General features: G+C 52.1%; 1 protein-coding gene across 1 annotated transcript; it reads right to left on the reverse strand.

Moving 5' to 3' along the window:
* Positions 1–804: 804 nt before the first annotated feature.
* ESPL1 (extra spindle pole bodies like 1, separase) lies at positions 805–21140 on the reverse strand. The gene is made up of 30 exons (XM_061204761.1): positions 21060–21140; positions 19819–20877; positions 19430–19534; positions 19151–19271; positions 17046–17182; positions 15801–15994; positions 15257–15496; positions 14889–15033; positions 14641–14779; positions 14308–14447; positions 13226–13360; positions 12029–12148; positions 11362–11533; positions 10832–10960; positions 10541–10697; positions 9208–9317; positions 6810–7798; positions 6027–6375; positions 5668–5829; positions 5089–5302; positions 4797–4987; positions 4094–4221; positions 3847–3969; positions 2791–2946; positions 2512–2682; positions 2282–2386; positions 1983–2098; positions 1738–1821; positions 1405–1569; positions 805–1099 (listed from the first exon to the last, which is right to left on the reverse strand). The coding sequence occupies exons 1-30, from the start codon at positions 21138–21140 to the stop codon at positions 898–900; spliced, it is 6339 nt and encodes a 2112-aa protein (XP_061060744.1). The 3' UTR covers positions 805–897.
* Positions 21141–22266: the final 1126 nt, after the last annotated feature.

The following is a 22266-nucleotide window of genomic DNA, read 5'->3' on the forward strand; positions in this document are numbered from 1 at the left end:
CACGTAGGTGGTATAAACCTAGTGACAACAGGCAAGGGGGAAGCCTGTGAAGTTCTCCGGGTCGGGGGGAGTAGCACTGCGAAAGGAATGCTTTGGGCACATGAAGCGGGAGTCTGGCGGTGGAGAGAACACAAAGGAGGCCCGTTATCAACTAAAAAGTACAGCAGTGGGTTTATTAATCAGTGCAGTGTTTTACCATGTGCTAGAAGTGAGGGATACATAAGAGTGTTAAGATACGTACTTCTGAACTTAATCTAGTTGGAGAGAGAAAAACCGTACATCAGCATCAGAACCCCCCAGAATCTGCTGCTAAAGTGCATGGCACTAACAAGTGTAACAGCTGTTTGTGGGGAAAGGACAGCAGCCTATAACATCCACTTAGGAGGGGGGCAAAGCAACTGAGGCATTAAACTTGTGTCACTCCTAGGATACCTGAGGGCAGGAAGACAGGATAGACATGAGGGTACCTGGCCAAGACACTCTCAATGGATCTATCTCTACCTTTCCTTGGGCCTTTGTCCCCACTTAGAGCATTCTGATGCCCCTCTCTCCTTCAGCTTTGTCTGCTGAGACCAAGACAGGCCCAGCTTTGTCTGTTGGTTTTGCCTTTCTTCCCAACACTCTCAGACTTGAACTCCTGCAAGCTATTCTTATCTATTTATAGTACCACACAGTAGGAAGCCGGCAATAGTCTTATCTTTAAATGTTGTCAGAGGAACTACACAAAACAGAGTTTAAGTGATGTATCTTTATTATATTAAAAATTAAATCAAAAGGAAATGTTTCATATAAAACACTGGGGAAAATCATTTAAAATATTTATCGTAAGGGCCAAATCTAAGTTTGGAGGTAGAACAGTCACATGGCTTCTATCAGCAACAGGAGAGCTCCAAGGGGTCACTGCAGGGAGACAGGCAAGCCATAGGCTACAGGTGCAGCCCCAATAAGATACTTGAGTCGGGGAGCCTGGCGGGCCTGGCTGACGTAGTACAGAAGTGGGGCTCCTGGGCCTGCTCCAAGCCAGCCCTGCAGCAAAGCCTCTGTGTAGCGGTCAATGTCACGGTCAGTCACATCCCAGAGGTTACCTACAAACAGGGGGCTGGGAAAAGAGAAGGAAGAAATACAAAGTAAGGGTCTAAAACAGAACACCTAGGAAAACACGACTGGTGGTGGTGGTGGTGGTGGTGGTGAGTGAGTTGAGAGGGATTGAGCCAGTGAGGAAGTCCCTTGACCCATAGTTCCAGGAGGAGGATAGAGGATGGCAAAGGGTTAAGGGCCCAGGTATGCCAGGGAAGTAGGGTGGGAGGAAGGAGGTGGGGCACAAAAGAGGAAGGATTTAGGGTTCAGACCTGGGAAAGCACTTGGGATGGGGACCTAGGATGGACTTTGCCCCTCAAGACTCACCAGCCAGCCATGATATACTTGAGCACGATGCCAGCACCCTCCAGGTTTCCATGCACAGCCAGGGCTGCACTGCTGCAGCCAAACAGCAGGGCCACCGCCCGGCAGCTCAGCCGCAGGACAGCCTGCCCGTCCAGGAAGCGGGCACCGGCCCCATGCCCTGCATAGCTGTGGCAGAAGGAGGCGAGATGAGCCTGACCTAGCAGGGCCAGGCCTCTGCTGTGTCTCCAGAGGTGTCCTGAGTCAGTCAGGGGCTCCAAAGCCCCAGAGCAAACCGTGGTGATACCCACCCTCTGGGACTGTCCCTCTCCCCACCTCCCTGCCCTGAGCACTCACATGTACAAGTCATGCTCCGTTAGGGCCGCCTGCACCTGTTCCGGGCTCGGCACCTCCCCGACCACCCCTTTCCAGCCAGCTTCACTACAGGGAAAAGGTAGGAGTAAGAAGGGTTATGGGGCAAAGAGGGCAGAAGGAACACTAGGGAGAACGTGGGCTGCAACATTTGATTCTGGAGAAAAGGACATTTGCCCCTGTGTTGTGCTACCCTTCCCCACCCCACTTCTTACTCTTCTCCCCCTGACCTGCTAAAATGGGCTCGGAATTGCTCCTCTGTGCTTGACAGGTTATTGTGGGGATTCAGGACGTAGAAGGCACTGCGAGGATCCACCCCTTGGCTCAGCACCGACGAGGCCCCGGACTGATGGGGAGACAGTGGTCATCAGGATCCTGGTCTGGCCCAAGGGCCCAAGCTCCCACAAACCCCAAGCCCCTTTCCACAGCTGATCCATTCCTAAGACCTCCTTCTTCTCTTCCCAGGTTTCTCTACCTTTTCTTGCCCCATCACCAATCACCCCCAGTCCCCACTCCCTGAACCCCGCACCTCTTTGATGATGGAGTAGCTGAGTAGGAATCGGAAGGAGGGCAGCCGAGTGACAGGCAGGGCCCGGAGGCTGGGCATGCTCTCCCACGGGAGCTTCTGTAGGTCCTGGGCAAAGAGCACTCAGAGGTTACTGTCCTGAGCCAGGGGTACACAGGAGTCAGAAGGGGCATGGCGGCGAGTAGCTGCCCACTGCCCACCAGGTGCTGCCCCTCCGGCCCCTGGCTCCTTACCTTGTCCAGCACCAAGACAAGATGCCTACTGCTTGGTACCGTCTGACCCTGTAGACGCTCTACTGCCTCACTCAGGAGCTCCTGGGCTCGTTCTGGCCGGGCTGGGCACAGCCCATAAGCCAGGGCCTGAACGTCCTGTGGGGTGAGGGTACTGGCACCGCTGAGCATGATCTGCGGGGGAACAGTGGTCACTGAGTACCATAGCTCCCATCTCCACCCTCAGTGGCAGGTGGGAAAGTTAAGGCTACCTTCTTCCCCTTCCCTGATTGCTCAACTCACTTTCAGCAGAGTGGGGTCAGGATATTTCCAGCCACATTCCTGCAGCAATTCTTGTAGACAGGAGGCCTCCTGGGCAGGGCCGGGGTCCTCACTGGATGGCAGCAACAGCCCCCGCCAGCAGCCCAGCACATACTTCTCTAGGGAAGTGGTGAGAACCTGAATGCAGAACAGAACTGTCAGTCAGAGAGGAAGCGGAGTTTCTTTCCCCACAGGCACCGACATTTTGGAGACGAGGAGATGGGTCTTCCAGTAAGTGGATGTGTCTTACTTATCCTACTGCCAGTCAAAAAAGGCAAGAAGCGAGAAACATTTTTCATTTGCTGAGACTCTGGGGGAGTACAGATAAGAGGATTTGTAGGGGGACTTCCCTGGTGGCGCAGCGGTTAAGAATCTGCCTGCCAATGCAGGGGACACGGGTTCGAGCCCTGGTCCGGGAAGATCCCACATGCCGCGGAGCAACTAAGCCCGTGCACCACAACTACTGAGCCTGCGCTCCAGAGCCCGCGAGCCAAAACTACTGAGCCCGCGTGCCACAACTACTGAAGCCCACACGCCTAGAGCCCGTGCTCCGCAACGAGAAGCCACTGCAACGAGAAGCCCGTGCAGCACAACGAAGAGTAGCCCCCGCTCTCCACAACTACAGAAGGCCCGCATGCAGCAATGAAGACCCAACACAGCCAAAAAATAAAAATAAAAATAAATAATATATATATATATATCTTTAAAAAAAAAAGATGATTTGTAATAAATCACTAGGTTTTGACAAATACGAACAGGTGGGCAAAAGCTAAAGCCAGAAAATGAAATGAAAGCTGTGGTCGGGAGGCTGATACTTGGGCTTAACTTCTTTTTTTGTACTTATCTTTAAACATTCCGTTGCCATAACCCCTTCCAGTCTCAGACTCTTGTTTAAAGTGCTTCCCAAGTGACAGAATTTTTTATTTAGGCCTACACTTCCAGAAAGGACTTGAGGTGGCTCAGCAAGAACCTGGGACCCCTGAGAGAGAAGATATTCCTAGGGCAGGCCAGACCCCACCCCACGCTGGGGACACACACCTCCATCCTACGGTCCAGTTCCAGCCGCCCCGTCCACCATTCTCGCTTGTCAGTACAGCTGCTGTTCTCTTTCTGTTCCTTCTGGATGGCGTCAAACTCTTTCAGGGCCGAACTCACAGAAAGCTGAGGGCGATGGGGTTGTAAGAGTTCTGCTTGTCCACGTGACCACCATCTCTCCATCCCCCAGCCACAGCTTGACCAGAAGCCTGCCCCAGCCCAACTTTGCTCCCCAGCCCAGAAAACCTACCTTGTTCTGGGCAGTGGGGATCTGCACGGTGACTGGGGGATTGTCTTTTTCCAGCCGGGTCAGCAGGAGGGTGTTACCCATGGTTCCAGGCTGCAGGGTGGCCAGGGCCAACACACACACGGTCACCCCTGACACACAGGACGTGCCCAGAGTTATTTCAGCTGTTACCAAGAATTCCTTTCCCTGTCTTCTGCATGCAATCCCTGTCCATCACTCAAGACAACTCCTAGAAGACTTCCCTGGCCACTGGAGTTCAAAGGTGCTCTCCCTTACCCTAACAGCTCCCTGTAGACAGAGACCATGTTTTGTATTTATTTGTGTCCCTACAGAAACTAACAGCCTCTCCCCGCCACCGCCCCCCACATACAGTGAGGCACTCAAATCATCCGTGAACATGTTTCATGTTAGCATGGGAAGACCCTGGACACCTGAACTTACTTACCCCTAAAGAAAGAAAGACACTGAATTTGCTGGTAACTCAAATTGAGATTAAAAAAAAAAAAAAAGAAAGACTTCTAGATTTAAGGTATGTCTGTTTGGTGAGAGTTACAAAATGTCTAATCAATGGAAAAGTATGACATGGCCTTCCATAAGGATCATAAATCTGTGTGTGAACTAACTAATGCCTTAAACTCCTTCACCCAACTCTTCCCTAAGAAGATGAATAAAAGAACAGCAGAGGCACTGATGCCTGCCGCCATACCACTGGGGATCAGAGCCAGGCGCTCCCGGAAACTCTCCTCCTCAGGCTGGGGGAAGTGGCTAGATCCCAACGCTCTGAAGGAAAAGAGGCGCTGGATGCGGGCCAGGGGTATGTCTCCAGGCCTCTCCTGGAGGTTCAGCCCCTGCAGCTGGTCTGCTATTTCAAGCGATCCTCGGCGCTTCTGGGCCTTGCTGCAGGCAACACAAGCGGGGGTGAGTTCTGCCTCCTTCAAAGTCTGGACCACTCCCCCCAGTCTGTCCCAGCACAAGCCTTAGGGATGGTGGGCACTCACCTGAGCTGCCTGTGGAGGTGGATGAGCAGCTGGTGGCGACAGGTGATGGAGACAGACTCGGTGACAAGGCAGGCAGTGGCATAGGGATCCCGGTGGCCCAGGCACAAGGCCAGGAGGCGGCAGAGGTGAGCGTAGAGCCCACTAGGAGGGCAGTGACTGACCCCACGGAAAGCAATGCTTAGTGAGTCACAGATGGAATCCAGGATAGACAGACCTAGAGGAAGGTCAAGACACAGATGAATCCCCAACTTCCTGATAGGAACTTTCCAAGAATGAGTGTCTATCTATTCTCCCATGTGGAAAACAGCAGCTACCATTTATGAAGGGCAGTGTGCCAAGTGGGGAGCTATGCAGTTTACATGCATCAACTCTCTCCATCCTCCCCAAATTCCACCTTACAGTTAAGTAAACTGAAGCTCAGAGAGGTGGAGTGACTAGAGTTCAGCTAGCAGAGAGAGTGCTGGGATTCAAACCCAGGTTCAAAGGCTACCAGATCCAGATGGTCCAAAACCAGAACCAAGGACAGTATGGAAAGGCACTGGGATCAAGTGATCACACCTTTGTGGTCAGCATACTTACTGACGGCTACGGGGGCCGAGGGGAGTCGGAGCCGAGGACCAAGATCCTTGTCTCTCTCCTTGTCTGGGCCCCGGACGGGCAGCTCCTCTTTGCTGGCATCCCGTCTCAACACCTCACATTCTCCTATGGCTGAATCGAGCCCTGGAGCTGGGGTCTTCCCACCTGGGCAGACAACACGACTTTTCTGTAGAGTTCCCTCTTCCTGCCATCCCCTTTGCTCTCCCTTCTAGGGTCTGGTCCCAGAGCCAGCAAAAGAATTTCTTCCTGTTCCATCTTTGGCACCAGTTATTTCTCACGTTTTGGCCCCAGGGCAACCCCGAAAAAACATGGACCTCTATCTTCCACCCTTGCCATCACACCTGAGGCTGAGTCTTCCCCATCAGAGCCCCTGAGGATCTCAAAGCTCATTTCCATCTGCTTGTCAGTCAGTTCCTCCTCAAGGATGGTCCTCATCATCTCGGGGCCCAGCTCCTCACAATGTCCTGATGCCAGCTTCTTGACCCTCCGGCTTCTGCCACTGAGGCCAGGGTGCCCAGGGGCACTGCCTGGGGCGGCCACCGCGTTTGTCTTCATGCTCGGGCCCTTCCTGGCCCGGCCCCGGCCCCGGCCCCAGCCCCGGGAAGCAGTGCCCCGTCCCTTGGGCCCCTCTGCAAGCCGTGCCTCAACTGAGACAGGGTCTTCCAGGTCACTGTCATCACTGAAGTTCACCTAGGATGGTGGGAAAGGGAGAAGGGCCAAGTGACAAGACATTGTCCACCAGCAGGTGGCGCTGTGGAGGCGCCATCACAGAGGCCCTTGGGGAAGATTTAAGAATCAACCTCCCAGGTATTAGGCCACACTCAATCAGGGGCAGTAACTCTGGGGTGTGGAAGGAGGGAGAGGAGGAAGGAACAGAAGATAAGGAGGAAGGATGAAAAGGGAAAGGAACCGTATAGAGTGAAGAAAAGTCCCTTCTGTCTGAAACAAAGATGGACTTGAACTAGGTCTTGCTGTGGAAGATGTAGGGGTCCTGCAGTAACAGGAGAGCTTAAGGTCCCCCCCCAGCCCTAGGAAGCTATTCCAGAGACACCTGCTCTGCAGAACTCTTCTCCAGGATCACCCCCACTCAACACCAGTACCACCTAGCCACAGTCCCATCTCACCTTGAGGCGTGTCTGGACCCTCTGTTGTACCCTGGGGGCCTTGGGAACCTCAGGCTTGCTCTTTGTAAGGAAGACTTCCTCAAACACGGTGAAGGGGACATGAGGGCCAGCCTGCCTGACCCGGCCTGGGGGCTTAGGTGTACAGGGTGGTCCTCCACCTTCCAGACCTTTCATAGAGGTATTTGAGAGCGGCAGGGTAGCAGAGACCTCTTGCTGGCGTCTTTGTCTGCAATGTTTCTGGCTCCAAGGCTTAGAGGGTTCTGAGCCTGCAGGGGTCTTTACTGATGGTGGCTGCCAGCCCCAGGAGCTCGCAAAAAGTCGGGGAGTGCAGCAGCTGAGGCCAGCCAGCTTTGCAAGGGCCCGAACCAAGAGCAGGTTGGCTCGCCAGGGCTCCAGGTGGGGTATCCGAGCCGCCACAAACTTTAGCCCCGACTCCAGGACCTTCCCCAGGCTCTTGTTTGACAGCTGGCTCAGTCCCTCCAGTGCCAGCTGTGCATATGCCTGAGCTGAGATCTCATCGAAGAGGCCCAGGACAGGAGAGGGGGGTGCTTTGTGATTCAGGGAAGCTTGTAGAGCTTGGGTGAGGCGCTCACTGGCTGCGGCACAACACTTCAGGACAACCTGCAGCAGATCCAGGCCCTGGGCCTGATGGCCTATGGCCAGCCTCGCCCCCGCTGTGATCAACGCCCAGCGCAGACAGACTGCTGAGAGGACAGGGCTGGCGCAGAGCGAGCAGTCACAAGTGGGCAAATGGGTCAGGAAGCCAGGGCTGGGCTGGGGCTTTGTTTTCAGGATCGGGGAGGAGTTAGTAGAAGGTGCTACAGGGCCAGGCTCCTTGGCCACAGTGGCCACCAGCTCCAGGGCAGGGCCTCTTAGAACAAGCTCATCCTCTGGAAGCTCTGGAGGATGGGGCACCCAGGCCCGCTGCTTCCCCTTCTGCAAATGGACCTTCTTCACAGAGTCTGGGTGTTGCGCTAGTCCGACAAACTCTGAGGAAAGAGTGGAAGAAGAATTGCAAAACTGGGAGAAATGATACCAGTGTGTCCTGAGCTACCTCAGCGGCCAACGACCTATGTTATTTACTTACTAACTTTTCATATATATTACTGTACTAACATACTAAATATTAGCATCCTTACTATTTTTTTGATAAAATCCTAACATTTTCTTCCCTTCTTTTTTTTTTTTAAATTAATTTATTTTTGGCTGTGTTGGGTCTTCGTTTCTGTGCGAGGGCTTTCTCTAGTTGCGGCAAGAGGGGGCCACTCTTCATCGCGGTGCGCGGGCCTCTCACTATCGTGGCCTCTCTTTTTGCGGAGCACAGGCTCCAGACGCGCAGGCTCAGTAGTTGTGGCTCACGGGCCTAGTTGCTCCACGGCATGTGGGATCTTCCCAGACCAGGGCTCGAACCCGTGTCCCCTGCATTAGCAGGCAGATTCTCAACCACTGCGCCACCAGGGAAGCCCACATTTTCTTCCCTTCTAACAATGCATCAGCACAGACCACCGAGCCCCCATATCTGCAGCTCAGAAGGCTGCATGACTCAGGCCAGAAGGCCGGCACCCAGAGGCCCAAGTCTTAATCCTGTCTCTGGCCCCTGACTAGCCCCGTGATCCCGGTCTCAACATTGAATTTCTCAATTATCTAAGTTTACAAATGAAAAAACTCTACGTTCCCACTCAACTTTCCAGGGTTTTGTGTGGGTCCAATGAAATACTACAGGTAAAAGTGGTTGATAAGGAAAAAAAAAAAGTACCATAAATACAATATTTTATTATTAGCTTAAACCCTTCTGAGGATGCGACATTTGTGCTGCCCCATACAGTAGCCACACGTGCGGCTACTGAACACAGGAAGTGTGGCGAGTACCTAAGGCACTGAATATTCAATTTTATTTAAATTAAAATATATTAGTGCTGGGAATTCCCTGGCAGTCCAGTGGTTAGGACTCAGTGCTTTCACTGCAGGGGCCCGGCTTCAATCCCTGCTCCAGGAACTAAGATCCCGCAAGCTGCACGGCATAGGCAAAAAAAAAAACAAAAACAAAAACAGAAAAACAAAAAAACATATATATATATATATATATATATATATATATAGTATGTGTCTATACATGTGTGTGTGTATATACATATATATACACACATATATACGTATATATGTGTGTGTGTGTGTATATATATATATTAGCACTGAAAACTAGAAGCAGGTAAGGTTAGTCCTGGACAGCCCATCTGAAGGAGGGACACCAATGGTCTGACTGAAGTGAAGGGAGCTTTGCCCTGGGACAGAAATAAGTCTGATTTAGAACAGAACCTAACCTTGACATGTAAAGCTGTGTTGCAGTGCGTGCATCACTCTCACCACCGCCCACGGGCGTAGGGGCCTGGCTGCTCACCTGTGCAAGACTCGAGCAAGAACAGAACCCGCTGCAGGTCCGACTGACAGAGGTCGATGTCATTGCGCGCCAGCTCCAGCTCCCCCTTCAGCACCAGGAACAGGGCACACCTGGTTGGGAGAGAAGATGACGCCCCATTAGTGGAATCCTTTGTTTTCCTGGAGAGTCTTTTTTTTTTTTTTAAATAAATTTATTTATTTATTTTTGGCTGCATTGGGTCTTCGTTGCTGCGCATGGGCTTTCTCCAGTTGCAGTGAACGGGGGCTACTCTTCGTTGCGGTGCGCGGGCTTCTCATTGCGGTGGCTTCTCTTGTTGCGGAGCACGGGCTCTAGGTGCACGGGCATCGGTAGTTGTGGCACGCGGGCTCAGTAGTTGCGGCGCATGGGCTTTGTTGCTCTGCGGCATGTGGGATCATCCCGGACCAGGGCTCGAACCCGTGTCCCCTGCACTGGCAGGCGGATTCTTAACCACTGCGCCACAAGGGAAGTCCCGTCTTTTTTTTTAAAAATAAATTTATTTATTTATTTGTTTGTTTGTATTTTTGGCTGTGTTGGGTCTTTGTTGCTGTGCGCCGGCTTTCTCTAGTTGCGGTGAGCGGGGGCTACTCTTCGTTGCAGTGCACGGGCTTCTCATTGTCATGGCTTCTCTTGTTGCGGAGCACAGGCTCTAGGCACGCAGGCTTCAGTACTTTTGGCACATGGGCTCAGTGGTTGTGGCTTGCGGGCTCTAGAGCGCAGGCTCAGTAGTTGTGGCGCACGGGCTTAGTTGCTCTGCAGCATGTGGGATCTTCCTGGACCAGGGCTCGAACCCATGTCCCTTGCAGTGGCAGGCAGATTCTTAACCACTGTGCCACCAAGGAAGCCCTCCTGGAGAGTCTTTCTTTCTGCCCCTTTCCCAGGCAGAGCCATCACAGTCTTTTCCAGTGTCCAGAAGGCCTTTAATTCCTAAGGCTGACTTCAAGCACTGAGGAAAACCCTCTACACTCATCTCTCAAACCAACTCACCCTTGTGCCTGAGGACAGGATTTCCCAAACCTCCTCACCAAAAGGATCCTCCGGGCAAAGAGATTTAGGGAAACATTGTATACTAGATCTCCCTTCTGGAGATTGATAATGTGTGTTAGCATACTGGAGGACATGATAAATCCTATAGGAAATAAAAACATCTAATCTTGATTAACTCAGCATTTCCCACTTATTTGCCATGGAATGCATTCTTCCACCAACCCATCCAAATATAACATGTCAATCTTTGGAATAGTTTGGGAACCCACGGTCAAGGTCGTAGGCACTCAGGTTTGGGAATCGGCATCCTCTTGGGCCCTGTACTCACCAGCGCGGTATCTGCAGCTTTGTTGTAAGTTTCAGGGCCTCCAAGCAAAAGGCTTTGGCTTCGCTCACACTACCCAGGTGGACCAGGCGGGAGACCAGCTTCTCCGAGCAGCTTAGCACCTCAGTAAGAACCTGCCATTTTTGTACCAGATTTTCACCTGTAGCAAAGGAGAGAGACGAGACCATCATCATGTGGAACCAGGACCTGTAGCCTGGATCCTCTGCAGACAAAACTGCCAGCCCCGCCATCTAGCCTGTTCCTTCCCATGTTAGCTCTCCTCCTCGGACTTACCATAGTCCAGAAATGGTGTCTCCACAGCTGTTTTTTGAACCGAGAGCACATCGCTGCCCATGAGCAGGAGGATGATGCTTCGGAGGAGCTTATGGGCGTCGATGAGCGCTATCTCAGGTGTCTGCCAGCCTGTGCAAGTGTAGGGGGAAGGTGGGAGGGACAAGAAGGGAGATGATATGGCCAGAACTTCCACCACCTTCAAATACTAAGAAAGCAAATGCAAAGCATGCTCTCACCCTCTCCCTCCACGCTTAAGGCAGATAGAGCTAATCAATCACAGAACTCTCTCCCCCGAGGCTACATGGAGTCTCAGAATCCTTGTCAGTGTAGTGTTCAGGGCAGTCACTAAGCAGTCAGTTAGAGTCAGCAAGCAAACTGAAACTCATTTGCTATCCCAGGCCTGCTCTGGGCAGCTTCTAGGTAGGCTCATCCACGCAGCTGCACAGCAGAGGGGACGAGGGCAGAGAAGAGCTGACAGCGGACACAACACACAAACCACACAAGGAGGGCCATCCACCCTCTTCTTTCACCTTGGGCACAGAGCTGCTCCCACAGGGAGGCCGAGAGGCTGTCTGATGAGAGGCTAAGGTAGACTGCCACAAGCTGCAAGGCCTGGACGCGCAGCAGGTACCAGGCCTTGGATGACCTCTGGAGGGCAGGGTCCTGAAGCACAGACAGCAGCAGAGAGGCACCCTCAGCCACCTGGGGGGAGGGGGAAGGGGCGGAGGAGAGCAGTGAGTGAGGTAGGATCAGCAATTCAGAGCTCAAGGTGCCTCCATAGATCACGTAGCCCAACCCCCTGCTTTTCAGATGATAAAAGCTGGAGAGAAAACCAGAGCCTGAAAGGGCATAAGACTCAGCCAAGTCACACAGCTAGTGTGTGAGAAAGCCCAGTCTTTTGGATCCCACTGGATTTCCAGTCGAGGGCGCCAGTGTCATCCCAGTTTCTAGTCACGGGACAGACTTTCCCCCTTGCCCCAGAGGGAGCTGGAAGAGGACGAAAAGGATGGAATGGCTCCTAGAGAAGCACAGGTGGACAATCCACGGGAGAGGGCAAGGCGAGATGGTTCTGCTCCTCAGGGCCACGAACATTCTCCCCAGCTCCAGGGAAGCCTCAGGAGCCAGACAGACTCTCTGGAGAATCCTAAAATCCTTCCCGTACCCAAGACCTTCGGGGATCAAGAAAGTGAGAAGCACCTTCTGGCAAGCACAGTAGAGTCGACTTCGCAGGAGGTCACAGGTCAGGGAAAGGAGCAGGCATGTATCTGTGGTGCGATCCAGAAGCTTCAGACTTGATTCTGCCTCTTCCAGGTACAACTGAGGAAGCAATTGGGGGTGCGTGAGCATGCTGGTGAGGAGAGGCAGCCAGACTCTTCAAATTAAAGCGGATTAAAGCATTCGCAAGCAAAATGTTGACCTTGTCCCATTAAATATTAAATTATTTCAAATATTATAGTCTACGTAGTAATTATTCTCTCACTCACTAAAATGCTCATTTAGTACCTTTCCATTAACCACTAGGCTAGAGAGACAAAGCTGGATAAGCAGTAAGCAGGCCCTTCCATCCAATAGCTTGCAATGCAGGGGGCGGGGGGGCGTGGGCATACCTACGTAATCATGATACAATGCCATTAGTGGTTGGGGACCCAGGGAAAGTGGTTGATTTTGCCCTTGAAGAAGGGGACATACAAAATGCTTTATGAAGGAGGAGACAATTGAGCTAGGCCTTGGAAAGAAAGTACGGGTTTGCTGAAGGAAAAAAAAGTTGGGGAGAGGGTGCATTTAGGGTGGAGGGTCTACCACAACCAAAGACAGCGAGGTACGTACGAGGAATATAAAGTAAGTGGTACAGATTAGCATAAAGTTCATGGTGTGGAGCGGCAAGACAAAGAGTGAACCAGAATATAGAAGGTGTGCAATCCAGAGTAAAGGATCTGGATAGTATCCCTCAGGTAGCGGAGAAGCCAATGTAATCCTTTAAGCAGGAAAGAGATAAGATCAGATCTGTGCCTAACATGATCCTGCTAGTAGCGGAAGTGGAAAAGGGAGGAACTGGAGGCCAGGAGACCAGTTAGGTTACATTGTCACAGCCCTAAGTGAACAAGAAGCATCAACTAGGACAACAGAAATTGCTGGGAAACCCAGGATTAGCAGCGTATTGCCAGTGCAGACTAGGTAAGACTGAATGAATGGTTGGTTTGGCAGTGAGACGGAGAAAGATGCCTCCTCTCCCCCAGCTGCGTCCCAACCACTCCACACTTCACCATCCTTCAGCCAAATGTGGCGCAGAAGGCAGAGAAGCCACTCCTTCAGTAGACTATCTTCTCAGAGGAGAGCTGGGTCACCGAAGCCAGGTCCCCCTGCAGCCCCAGGCTAGCGCGGCTGGGCACTCACCTGGGCATAGCTGGGACAGCCGAGTGTCAGGAGGAGCTGGGTGACATGGCAGGAGGAGCCGGCTGCCTTTGCGTGGTCCTCCAGTCTCTGGGAGACGATCCGTATGAGCAGGAGGACCTCCACAGCTTGCAGGGGCTGGGAGGCCAGGAGCAGCATATTTATCCAGCTCACGCTCAAGCCTTCATTTCTACCCGCTCCTCTCCAGCCCTTTGGGACCTTGGTCTGACCTGAGGGCCTGGTTGGAATGTGGACACCCAGACAGAGCAACCACTGGCCATCCTCAGGGAGCCAGAGAGGAGAGCAGCTAGGGCGTCTGCAAACCCTCCTACCCCCTCACTTGTTTTAAAGCCCACACGCCAGTTGTCTTCAATAGCCAGGATTTCCTGAGCGTTTGCTATGTGCCAGGCACTGTGCCAGCTCACTTTATTTTCATAGCAACTCTAATCCTAATTTTACAGATGAGGAAACTAATAGGTTAACATATGTTAAGCTGCTTGTCTAAATTCACATAACACGTATGTGGTAGAGCCGAGACTCAAATCAAGGGCTCAGGCAGATTCCCAGGCTCCTCCTGCTAGAAATATGACCTAATGCCCACAGTAACAAAGATCCTCTATGTGCAATGTCCTTTTCCAGAGGTTCCTAATATGGGGTCCAGGGAAGAGCTTCAGGGAGTCCTTGAAACCTGACATTGCATGTAAAAATTTTAAATTGTATCTGTAGGCATTTATGTACTTTTTCTGAGTATACAGGTCTCAAATTATCTGATAATTACTAATAATTATGGCTAACGTTTGAGTATTCCGTTTATACACACCATCTTTCATGCATTATCTCACTGAATGCTAACAAGGCTATGAGTTAGTATTATTATTATCCTCATTTTAGAAACAAGGAAATGGGCTTGGAAGGTTAAGCAACTTGCTTAAGGCCATGTACTAGTAAACGCTGGAGCCTGGATTTAACTCAGGGAGATTGGTGACAGAGCCCACACTGGATGACATGACTTCTCAGCAGGGACACAGGCCAAAGAAGGTGAAGGAGCTGAGTTTCTGGCCTGTGTCAATACCCTGCCCCGTTACCTTTGCCACCAGCTGATAGAGGGCCGCTAGGATTTGCAGGGAGGCTGCTGTCTGCTGAAGACACCGCACAGCGGGGGCCTGCCCCTTTGTAAGCACCTCTTTCCACAGGGCCAGGGCTTGGTCCAGGCATGTGGACTGAGCTGTAAGTCAGAAGAAAGGGACCAGCCATTCTCTCAGTGTGGGCATCTGGGGAAATATGGTCCTCTTCCCCATAACAGCCTCTGCCCTTGTGCCCGCCTTCCACTCCACAGGGCAGCCTCTCTCACACCTGGGGTACCCGTAGGAAGCCACAGAGGAGGCCCTATCCCACCACACTACGTTCACGGCCCTCACCAGCATCTGCAGCCAGGTTGAAGGCAATGTTACTGCATAGGAAACGATCTTCCTGGAGTTTATCTTCATAGTTCAGGTCATTAACTTCAAACTCCTCCAGGTTACTAGGGGCCTGGGCTCTCCGATCCCGCTCAATACCCTGGATGGGGTGATCAGGGTGAAAAACAGGGTTGTCACGAGCTTACTGGGGTCCAGGGAAAATAAACCCTGTATCCAGTCCTGCTCAACCCCACAGCAACCATGCTCACCTCCTGCATCTTGGCCTCCAGGGTACAGATGTAGAGCCACAGCAGGGCCTGTGCTTTATCATCCAGAAGCCGATCCTTGGCCTGGGCCTCGGGCCTCACAGACTCCAGAAGCTGCAGGGCTTCCCGGATGGCATCCAAGGCAGAGCTATAGGGAGAAGACGCACTTAAGCCAGGCTGCTGTGAGTACCTGCCACGCTGTCCTGGGAAGGGCCTTCTGCAGCACAGCTGGCCTCATCCTTTGAATTGAGTTCCCATGACCACAAACTAAAGGGAGTGCTCAGGGACGTGGAGAGGGAAACGGGCTCCAGGAAGGGTAAGAGGAGCTAGGGCAAGAAGCAAGAGTGGCCTTCCCAGACCTTCCTCCTCACCAGTCGGTCTGCTGGGCAAAGTCGTGATAGCAGAGCACCTGAGCCAGTTCCACCAGGTGGGTGGCCCGGGCCCAGGCCCCGGCTGGTGTTTCCTCGGGGCTCAGCTCCAACAGGTCGCAGATGACGTTGAAACGTTCCTGCCCCGTGTCGGCCCGCACCGCCTTGTAGGTCCGCAGCTCCTCCCTGAGCAGGAGGGCCAGGGTCTCCGGGTCCCAGCCACTCAGGCTGTCTCGCAGCGTCCTGAGAGAGGGCAGGCTCAGCACCGGGGAGCCCATGAAGCACTGCGCCTCTGCCCCAGGCCAAGGAGTCCCCGCCTCAGCTTGCTGAGAGCTCAGTTTCCGGTGGTGAAAGCAAGAACAATTGCCTGTCGCCGCTGTCCCCCCACTACCCAGCACAGTGGCTGGCACACAGTCGGCACTCAATCAATAATGATGAATGGAGGAAACAGTGCCTTTTTCAGACATGAGGATGAATGTGACCATGAGTGCCAAAAGCAGCCCTATCCAGGGGATAAAAATGGTTGTCCCCCTCCCCACCAACTCACTTCAGCTGTAGCTCCTTGTCTCCAGCTCTGGCTGCATCCATCTTGACCCGGACCCAGAAGGTGACTGGCTCAGTCATGTGTTTGGGGCCACAGGGCTGCAGGGCTGCCAGCCACAAAGTCACCATCTTGCAGCCCTGGGCCTGTTTACCCAGTTTCTTCAAACTCTCTACGTGCAGCCGGAAGCATCTGTGCAACTGACCAGAGGAAGAAAACAGACCAAACTGGAGAAGGAAGCAAGGAGTCTGTACCATGGGGGCGGATGTGTGTGCTCAGGGTCCTCCTGCCCCCAACCCCGCCCTGCAGACACCTAAGAACTAAATATCTGGGTGCTCTCAACCTGAGGCTTCGACCCACCCCACCCATATACCCATCACCCATACCCCTGCAAACTGCTCCTCCTCCTGACGCTTCTCAGCAAATCACCACCTTCTCCGAGTTGGAAAGGCGAGACCATCTTGGCCTCTTCCTTCTCCCTCCCTCACACCAGTCACTTTCCAGGTTAATCCTTGACTTCTTGCACGCACCCACTTCTTTCCATCCCTTGGGAAGCTGTTTCAGTTCAGACGCCCACCCTTTCCTGCCTGGGCTGCTAGAGCCACCTGGGTGCCTGGTGTTGTCCTTTCCTTCTGTTTATTCGCCACAGTGATGCCGAGAAGCCCAAGATACCAATCCGATACCAGGCCTCCACTTAAATCGAGAGGCTCATCAAATGAAACCCAAGGCCCTCTATGACCCGTCTTGCCTGCCAATCCAGCCAACCCATCATTTCATGGGTATTCTTGCTTTATGACAGTGGTTCTCACTCTGGTTGCCCAAAGGACCACGTAGAGGAACTTTAAAAAAATAATCCAGATGCCTGGGCTCCAGCACCAGAGATTCTGAAGCAATTAGCTTAGGACAGGCTTTAGAATTTTTTTTTTTTTAGTTCACTCAGGTGATTCTAAATGTCTAGCCAAGTTGAAAACCACTGGCCCAGGACAAGGCTAAATATAAAAAGTGAATCAAAAAAAAAAAAAAAAAAAGTAAATATGAAGGCATGGTGAGATTTAAAAAAAAAAAAAAGTGAATCAATCAAAAAAATTAAGTAAATAACAGTACAAGTGAGGTCTGGGAAACACCACCCCAGGTACTGCTGCCAACATGCAGCTCCTAACTCTCTACTCCAAGGCAAGGTCCTGGCCAGGCCCTTTCATGCTACTTGAGCCCCCTCCTCCCTTCAATATAACCTCCCTCCTGCCCTCATACCTTCTCAGGAGGCACCTCAGGATAGGTGTCTGGCTTTGCCAAGCCCAGGTGCTGACAGAGGGGCTCGGAGATGGCACAGGCCTCGGCATACAGCTTGTGACTATAGAAGTTGTAGGCCAGGTTACTGGTGTAAGAGGCTGCAGGGGAGAGAGAGGACAGCTGACTGCAGGAATGGTTCCACTGCCCTCTGCTGTTGGAGGGGCAGCAGAGAGATGCTAAACCTGTGGTCAGCTCAGCAGTCCCCAGATCAGCCAGGAACCCCCATCGCTAGGGAATGAGAACGGGACAGCTCTCTCCTTCATGCTCCAAGTCAGCCCATGCCCTCCACTCCAGGAAGGCAACCCCACACCAGCCAGCCTCTCTGCACTTGTTTACAAGAGCCAAGTCCTCATTCCCACACAGGGCCCGTCTCTCCTCACATGCTAATCTCTGTCTTCATCTTGCTCCAAAGGTCAGCATTTTGGGGGAAACGCTCTGGCCTATCCCTTACTTCCCTCTCCTTCCCTCATTCCACTGAAGCCACACTAGCCTCCCTGCTAGTCCTTGAACACGCCAGCCCCTCTCCTGCTGTAGGGCCTTGGCACTGGCTGTTTCCTCTGCCAGGGGACGTCCTTTCCCAGGTTTCCACATGGTCAATTCCCTCACACCCTCCAGGCTGTGCTCATGTCACCCTCTCCAAAAGGCCTACCCTGACCACTATTTTTTTTTTTTTTTTTGGCCACGTGGCATGTGGGATCTTAGTTCCCCAACTAGGGATTTGAACCCGCACCCCCTGCATTGGAAGCGTGGAGTTCCAACCACTGGACCGCCAGGGAAGTCCCTGACCACCTGTTTAAATGGTAATTTGCCCCCCCTCACCTACCCTGACCTCCTAATTCCCTTTCTTATCCTGCTCTACTTTTCCTTTCCCTCCATATTTCTGATCACTTTCTAACATGTTGTACTTCAATTATTCTACTGTTTATGATCTTTCTCCCCCAACCAGAATGTGGCTCCATGAGAGCAAAGATCTTTGTTTTATTTACTGACATATCTAAGTACTCAGAACAGTGCTTAGCACATAGTAGGTACTCAATAAATATTCACTGAATGAATACAATTTTCCTAAATTCTAGTTTAGGCAGCTTCTTGGCTATCGATGTAGATGGCTGGGAGAAAATAAAGTTGGTCTTCAATACTCTGTGGGAAGAATTTTCATACTATTAATTTGTGTGACTCCTGATGACATTTTCACCTCTGTGGCCAGGTTCAACCTGAAAATATGAATATGAAAAACTCTCCAAAACCTTCTAGTGACTGAACTCATTAGGTTTATATAATTCAAACTAAAGGGCTATGTATGCTTTTTGTAAAACTGAGGGGAAAATTTATTATGAAATACAAAACAGGTAAAACTAATTGATGCTGTTAGGATAGTTAGTGGTTACTGCTGGGGTGTGGGGACCAGAAGCGGGCACAAACAGGGGTTTTCAGGGGTCTATGTCATGCTCTGTTACTTGACCTAGATGTTGGTTACAAACCATGCTCACTTTGTAAAAATCCATCAAGCTGTCTGCTTATGATCTTAGTATTTTCCTGTATGTATATTTCAATAAAAAGGGTGGGAAGAAATATATATGCCTGTTGGTTAATATATACATATACATAGTATATATACAGATAGTAGCTATACACAGTATATCTCTAGAGGGATACATAAGAAATTGACTATATTAGCCGCCTCTGCAGAGTGGGACTTGGGTGACTACGATTCGGAGCAGCAGAGGGACTTCTCACTGTATGCCCTTTTGTGCAACTTGAATTTTGAATCATGTGAATGTTCTACCTGGTTTTAAAAAATTTAAGTTATAAATGTTCTACATTTTCATGAAACAAATACCAAGTCAGATTTCAAAGTCAATGAGAAAAATATTCACATCTGCTAGGATAAATGAGCCTCATCACTTCTCTCCTCCTGTTAAATACAGAGATCCTCATAAATATCTTTCTCACTGCCTCCCTAAGCCATAGGGAGGCCCCACAGAACTATCCAGCTAGTGTTACTTGCCTGCCTAACAAGCGATGACCCTCCCAAGAACCCTGTATCTGGGCCCTAGGGCACTAACCAGTCATCCCCAGGTAGTCAGTCAGCTCTCGGCCTGACAGGCCCTGTAAGGCCTCCATCATCCAGACAACAGTAGATTTGCAACTTTCCACTAGCTGGGCCAGGTCAGCCAAATCACCTTCCTGAAGGGACAAAAAAGGTGAGAGGAAACGTAATAGGTCTAAGGTGATGTCCACCCCACCTCAGGCCCAAAGCCAAAGCAACCCCAAAGCTCTGCTGAGGGCAGTCAAGCAACTCCAGACCCTAGGACCTGTCCAGGTTTTTTGATTCCAGATGGTACCTGACAGCCTTGGGCAAAGTCATAAACCACCGTAGTGTAGAGGTGAAGTCCCTGAAAGTGCATCTGAACCAAAGCCTGCAGTTGCTTGGAGGAGTCCCCACAGACCTGAGGAAGGAAGGGGAAGCTTGGTTTGAGGGACAGGGAGCTCCAAGCTGAAGACTGGCCCAGAGCCCTGGAGAGCTGAGACAGCCCGGGGAGTAGGAAGAAGGACATCAGGATGGGCCACTGCCCTCTCAGCGTATACTAGGCTGCTTGCTGGCTGGCAGGCATGGTCCAGAGAGCAACTTACCAAGGCGGGAGCCAGGGCTTCCAGATCTTACCAAAGACCCTAGCCCAGTGGAGAGTCCACAGAACCACATTCCCACCCTACCCCTAGGTCCTTAACTCACACCATCCTGCAGCTGCCGGATGAGGCAACAGTAGCTGCCAAGAAAAGCAAAGAGGCCCAGAATGGCATCAGGTCCATAGTGCCCCTTGGTGCCTCGCTCCAGGACTGAGAGGAAGAACTGGCAGCTGTCACACAATGCCCGCAGTGCGGGTGACGGTGCTTCCATGCTGTTTTTCAGGACAGCTGATGCCTTGATCAGAAGCTTGGCCACTGCCTGGGGTCCTCCCTCGCCAACCTGCAGCAGTTCAACTGCCAGCTGGCAAAGCTGGAGGCTGGGGGCCAGACTGGTGTTCCTTAGGTAATTGTAGGCCTTCTCCACTGCCCTGGTGGCTCTGGCGTGGTGGTGGCCCCAGCAGAGGCGACGGCAGTGTTCCAGGGTGAGCTCCAAGAGACAGAGGGCCCTCTGCGGGGAAAGAGGACCAGGAGAGCCCTCTCCCTCTCCCACCAAAGCTCTGATCACATGCCTGGAGAGCAGGTCATCTAGGAAATCAGCATCTGCTTCATTCAGACCATGCCCACTGGCATCAAATAGCTGATTGGCAGCTACAACTCGACAGGCTGTCAGAGAAGCAAAGTGGGGAACCTCACAAGGGGTACTTTCATCCTCCAAGAGTACTAGAAAGCTCAAGGCCTTTAGCCGAGCTGACAATGCAGCTTGCCGCTCCACCAGGGCTTCTGCCCCCTTCCAAAGCAGAGAAAAGCTGCCCCGAGCCACAGCGTCATAGTCCTGGGGAGCAGCTTGTCGAGAACACTGCACCAAGCAGGTATGGAGGGGCTGAGCGACTCGGAGTGTGGCCTCTGGGATTCCCTGTGCAGCAGTGTTCCGCAGAAAGATGAAGAGAATTCGTTCCAGGTAGAGGGGTGGGCGCTGGGGTGTAGACATCAAGTAGCCATCGCAAGCCACCTCTGCCAGCTCCAGCAGGCTCCCCAGGTGCCTAGGGCAAGCCAGCTTGACAGTCAGCTGCTGGTTGCAAGCCCTCAGGATAGCATCACAAGCTTGCCTCCTCTCGGCATCAGATCGGCAGCTGGGAAAATCAGCTGGAAGCTGGGACAGGAACTCCTAGGAGGAGAGGAAAATGTGAATGAGGCTACCAAAGGAGAAAAAAAAAGACAGGGTAAGGAACTAGAAATGAGATTGCTCAAGAGTGGATCTCCTACTAATCTGTCTCTTCAAATAAGTCAAAAAACAAAACAGCTCAGCTTGGTAAGCCGGGTGTATCCACAGCCAGACAGCACTCCCACCTTCAAGTCAGGCAGCAGCTCTTCAGCCTCCTTTGGACTTCTTAGCAGAGTCCCAAAGTTGACTCCTTTGAAGCTCCTCATGGTGCCGCGGGACTAGGGGAAAGAAAACGGATTAGGGAAGGCGGAGAAGATTTGTAAAGGAGCTAAATAAAGGGCGGGAGAAGGGCCTGAAGGCCGCGGAAGGCGGGGGGGGGCAAAAAATCCCATCAGAAATCCTACCGGAAAAACGTACATGCCAAGACGCCGGCCTCCCGTTATAAACCGACGCTTCTGCTATTCCTTCCTCCCAGCCTATCCCCAGCCTCACTACCTGTCCCACTAACCAACGCCCCACACCGGAGGCCTCCACCGAGCTCTTCAGCACCACCAGGACGTCCCGAGGTCTCCCGACCCTCCCTCGTAGAGACGCCCGGCCTCTTCCTCAAGTCAGCGCTGGGGCCCCATTCACCTCGGCGCATACATACGTTCACGAGTACCTCAGGCCTTCCGGTCCCAGAGCCCGTTCTTCTTCCCAGGGGCAGGACTTACCCACTAGACTGAGTACTCCGCAAGGATCCAAAATGTAACCTTCGTTTTCCGCGCCAGCCCCTCCTTTCAAATATCCCCAGCGACCAATCAGCGAGAGCTGCGTAACGCCGGCGGGCCGCGAGGCGCGCTGGGAGTTGTAGTTTACTCGCCGCGCTGCGTCCTCACGTGACGCCGGCCGGCGGGGGTCCCGCCGCTCTGAGGGCTAAAGCCTTTTGGGAGAGCGGGTTTTCCCACATTTTCTAGTCGGGGCCGACTTCTTCAGCTACGTGTGGCTTAAATGCTATTGTGAAGGCCAGCCCCCTGCCTCCTTCTCCTCCCCTTTATCTTCAGAGCTCGGAAAGAGTTTAAATTTGCAGAGAAGAGAAATAGGTTAGACAACAAAAAGAACTTACTTGGAAACTCGCGGTTTGGGTTACTAGGAAAAAAGGGTATAGCCTTTCATGGAATTCTTTAAAAATATAGTTTTCCGGGGCCACTGACATGAGTACTGTGGCGACTTACAGCTCTCGCTGCCTTCCAGCCTTGCTCCTTGCATCAGTTGGATTGTTTGAGGAAGACACGAGGATCTTCTTGATGGGGGATGGAGGGTAGAGGGGTGGGGTGGAAGCTGTGAGTGACGATGGGAAGAACTAGGAAAACTCATTCACTGGGATATTTCGCAGTTTTTAATGGCTTATAT

Source organism: Eubalaena glacialis, chromosome 11 (genome assembly GCF_028564815.1).
Source record: "Eubalaena glacialis isolate mEubGla1 chromosome 11, mEubGla1.1.hap2.+ XY, whole genome shotgun sequence".
NCBI lineage: Eukaryota > Metazoa > Chordata > Mammalia > Artiodactyla > Balaenidae > Eubalaena > Eubalaena glacialis.

What these genes read in the sequence shown, in the direction of transcription:
- ESPL1 (XM_061204761.1), bottom strand. Translation starts at nt 21,140, where the DNA reads ATGAGGAGCTTCAAAGGAGTCAACTTTGGGACTCTGCTAAGAAGTCCA. An exon ending in GGGTCCAGACACGCCTCAAG is followed by an intron (nt 6,376 to 6,809) that starts GTGAGATGGGAC and finishes CCACCATCCTAG; the next exon opens with GTGAACTTCAGTGATGACAG. An exon ending in ACGGAGCATGACTTGTACAT is followed by an intron (nt 1,570 to 1,737) that starts GTGAGTGCTCAG and finishes CTTCTGCCACAG; the next exon opens with CTATGCAGGGCATGGGGCCG.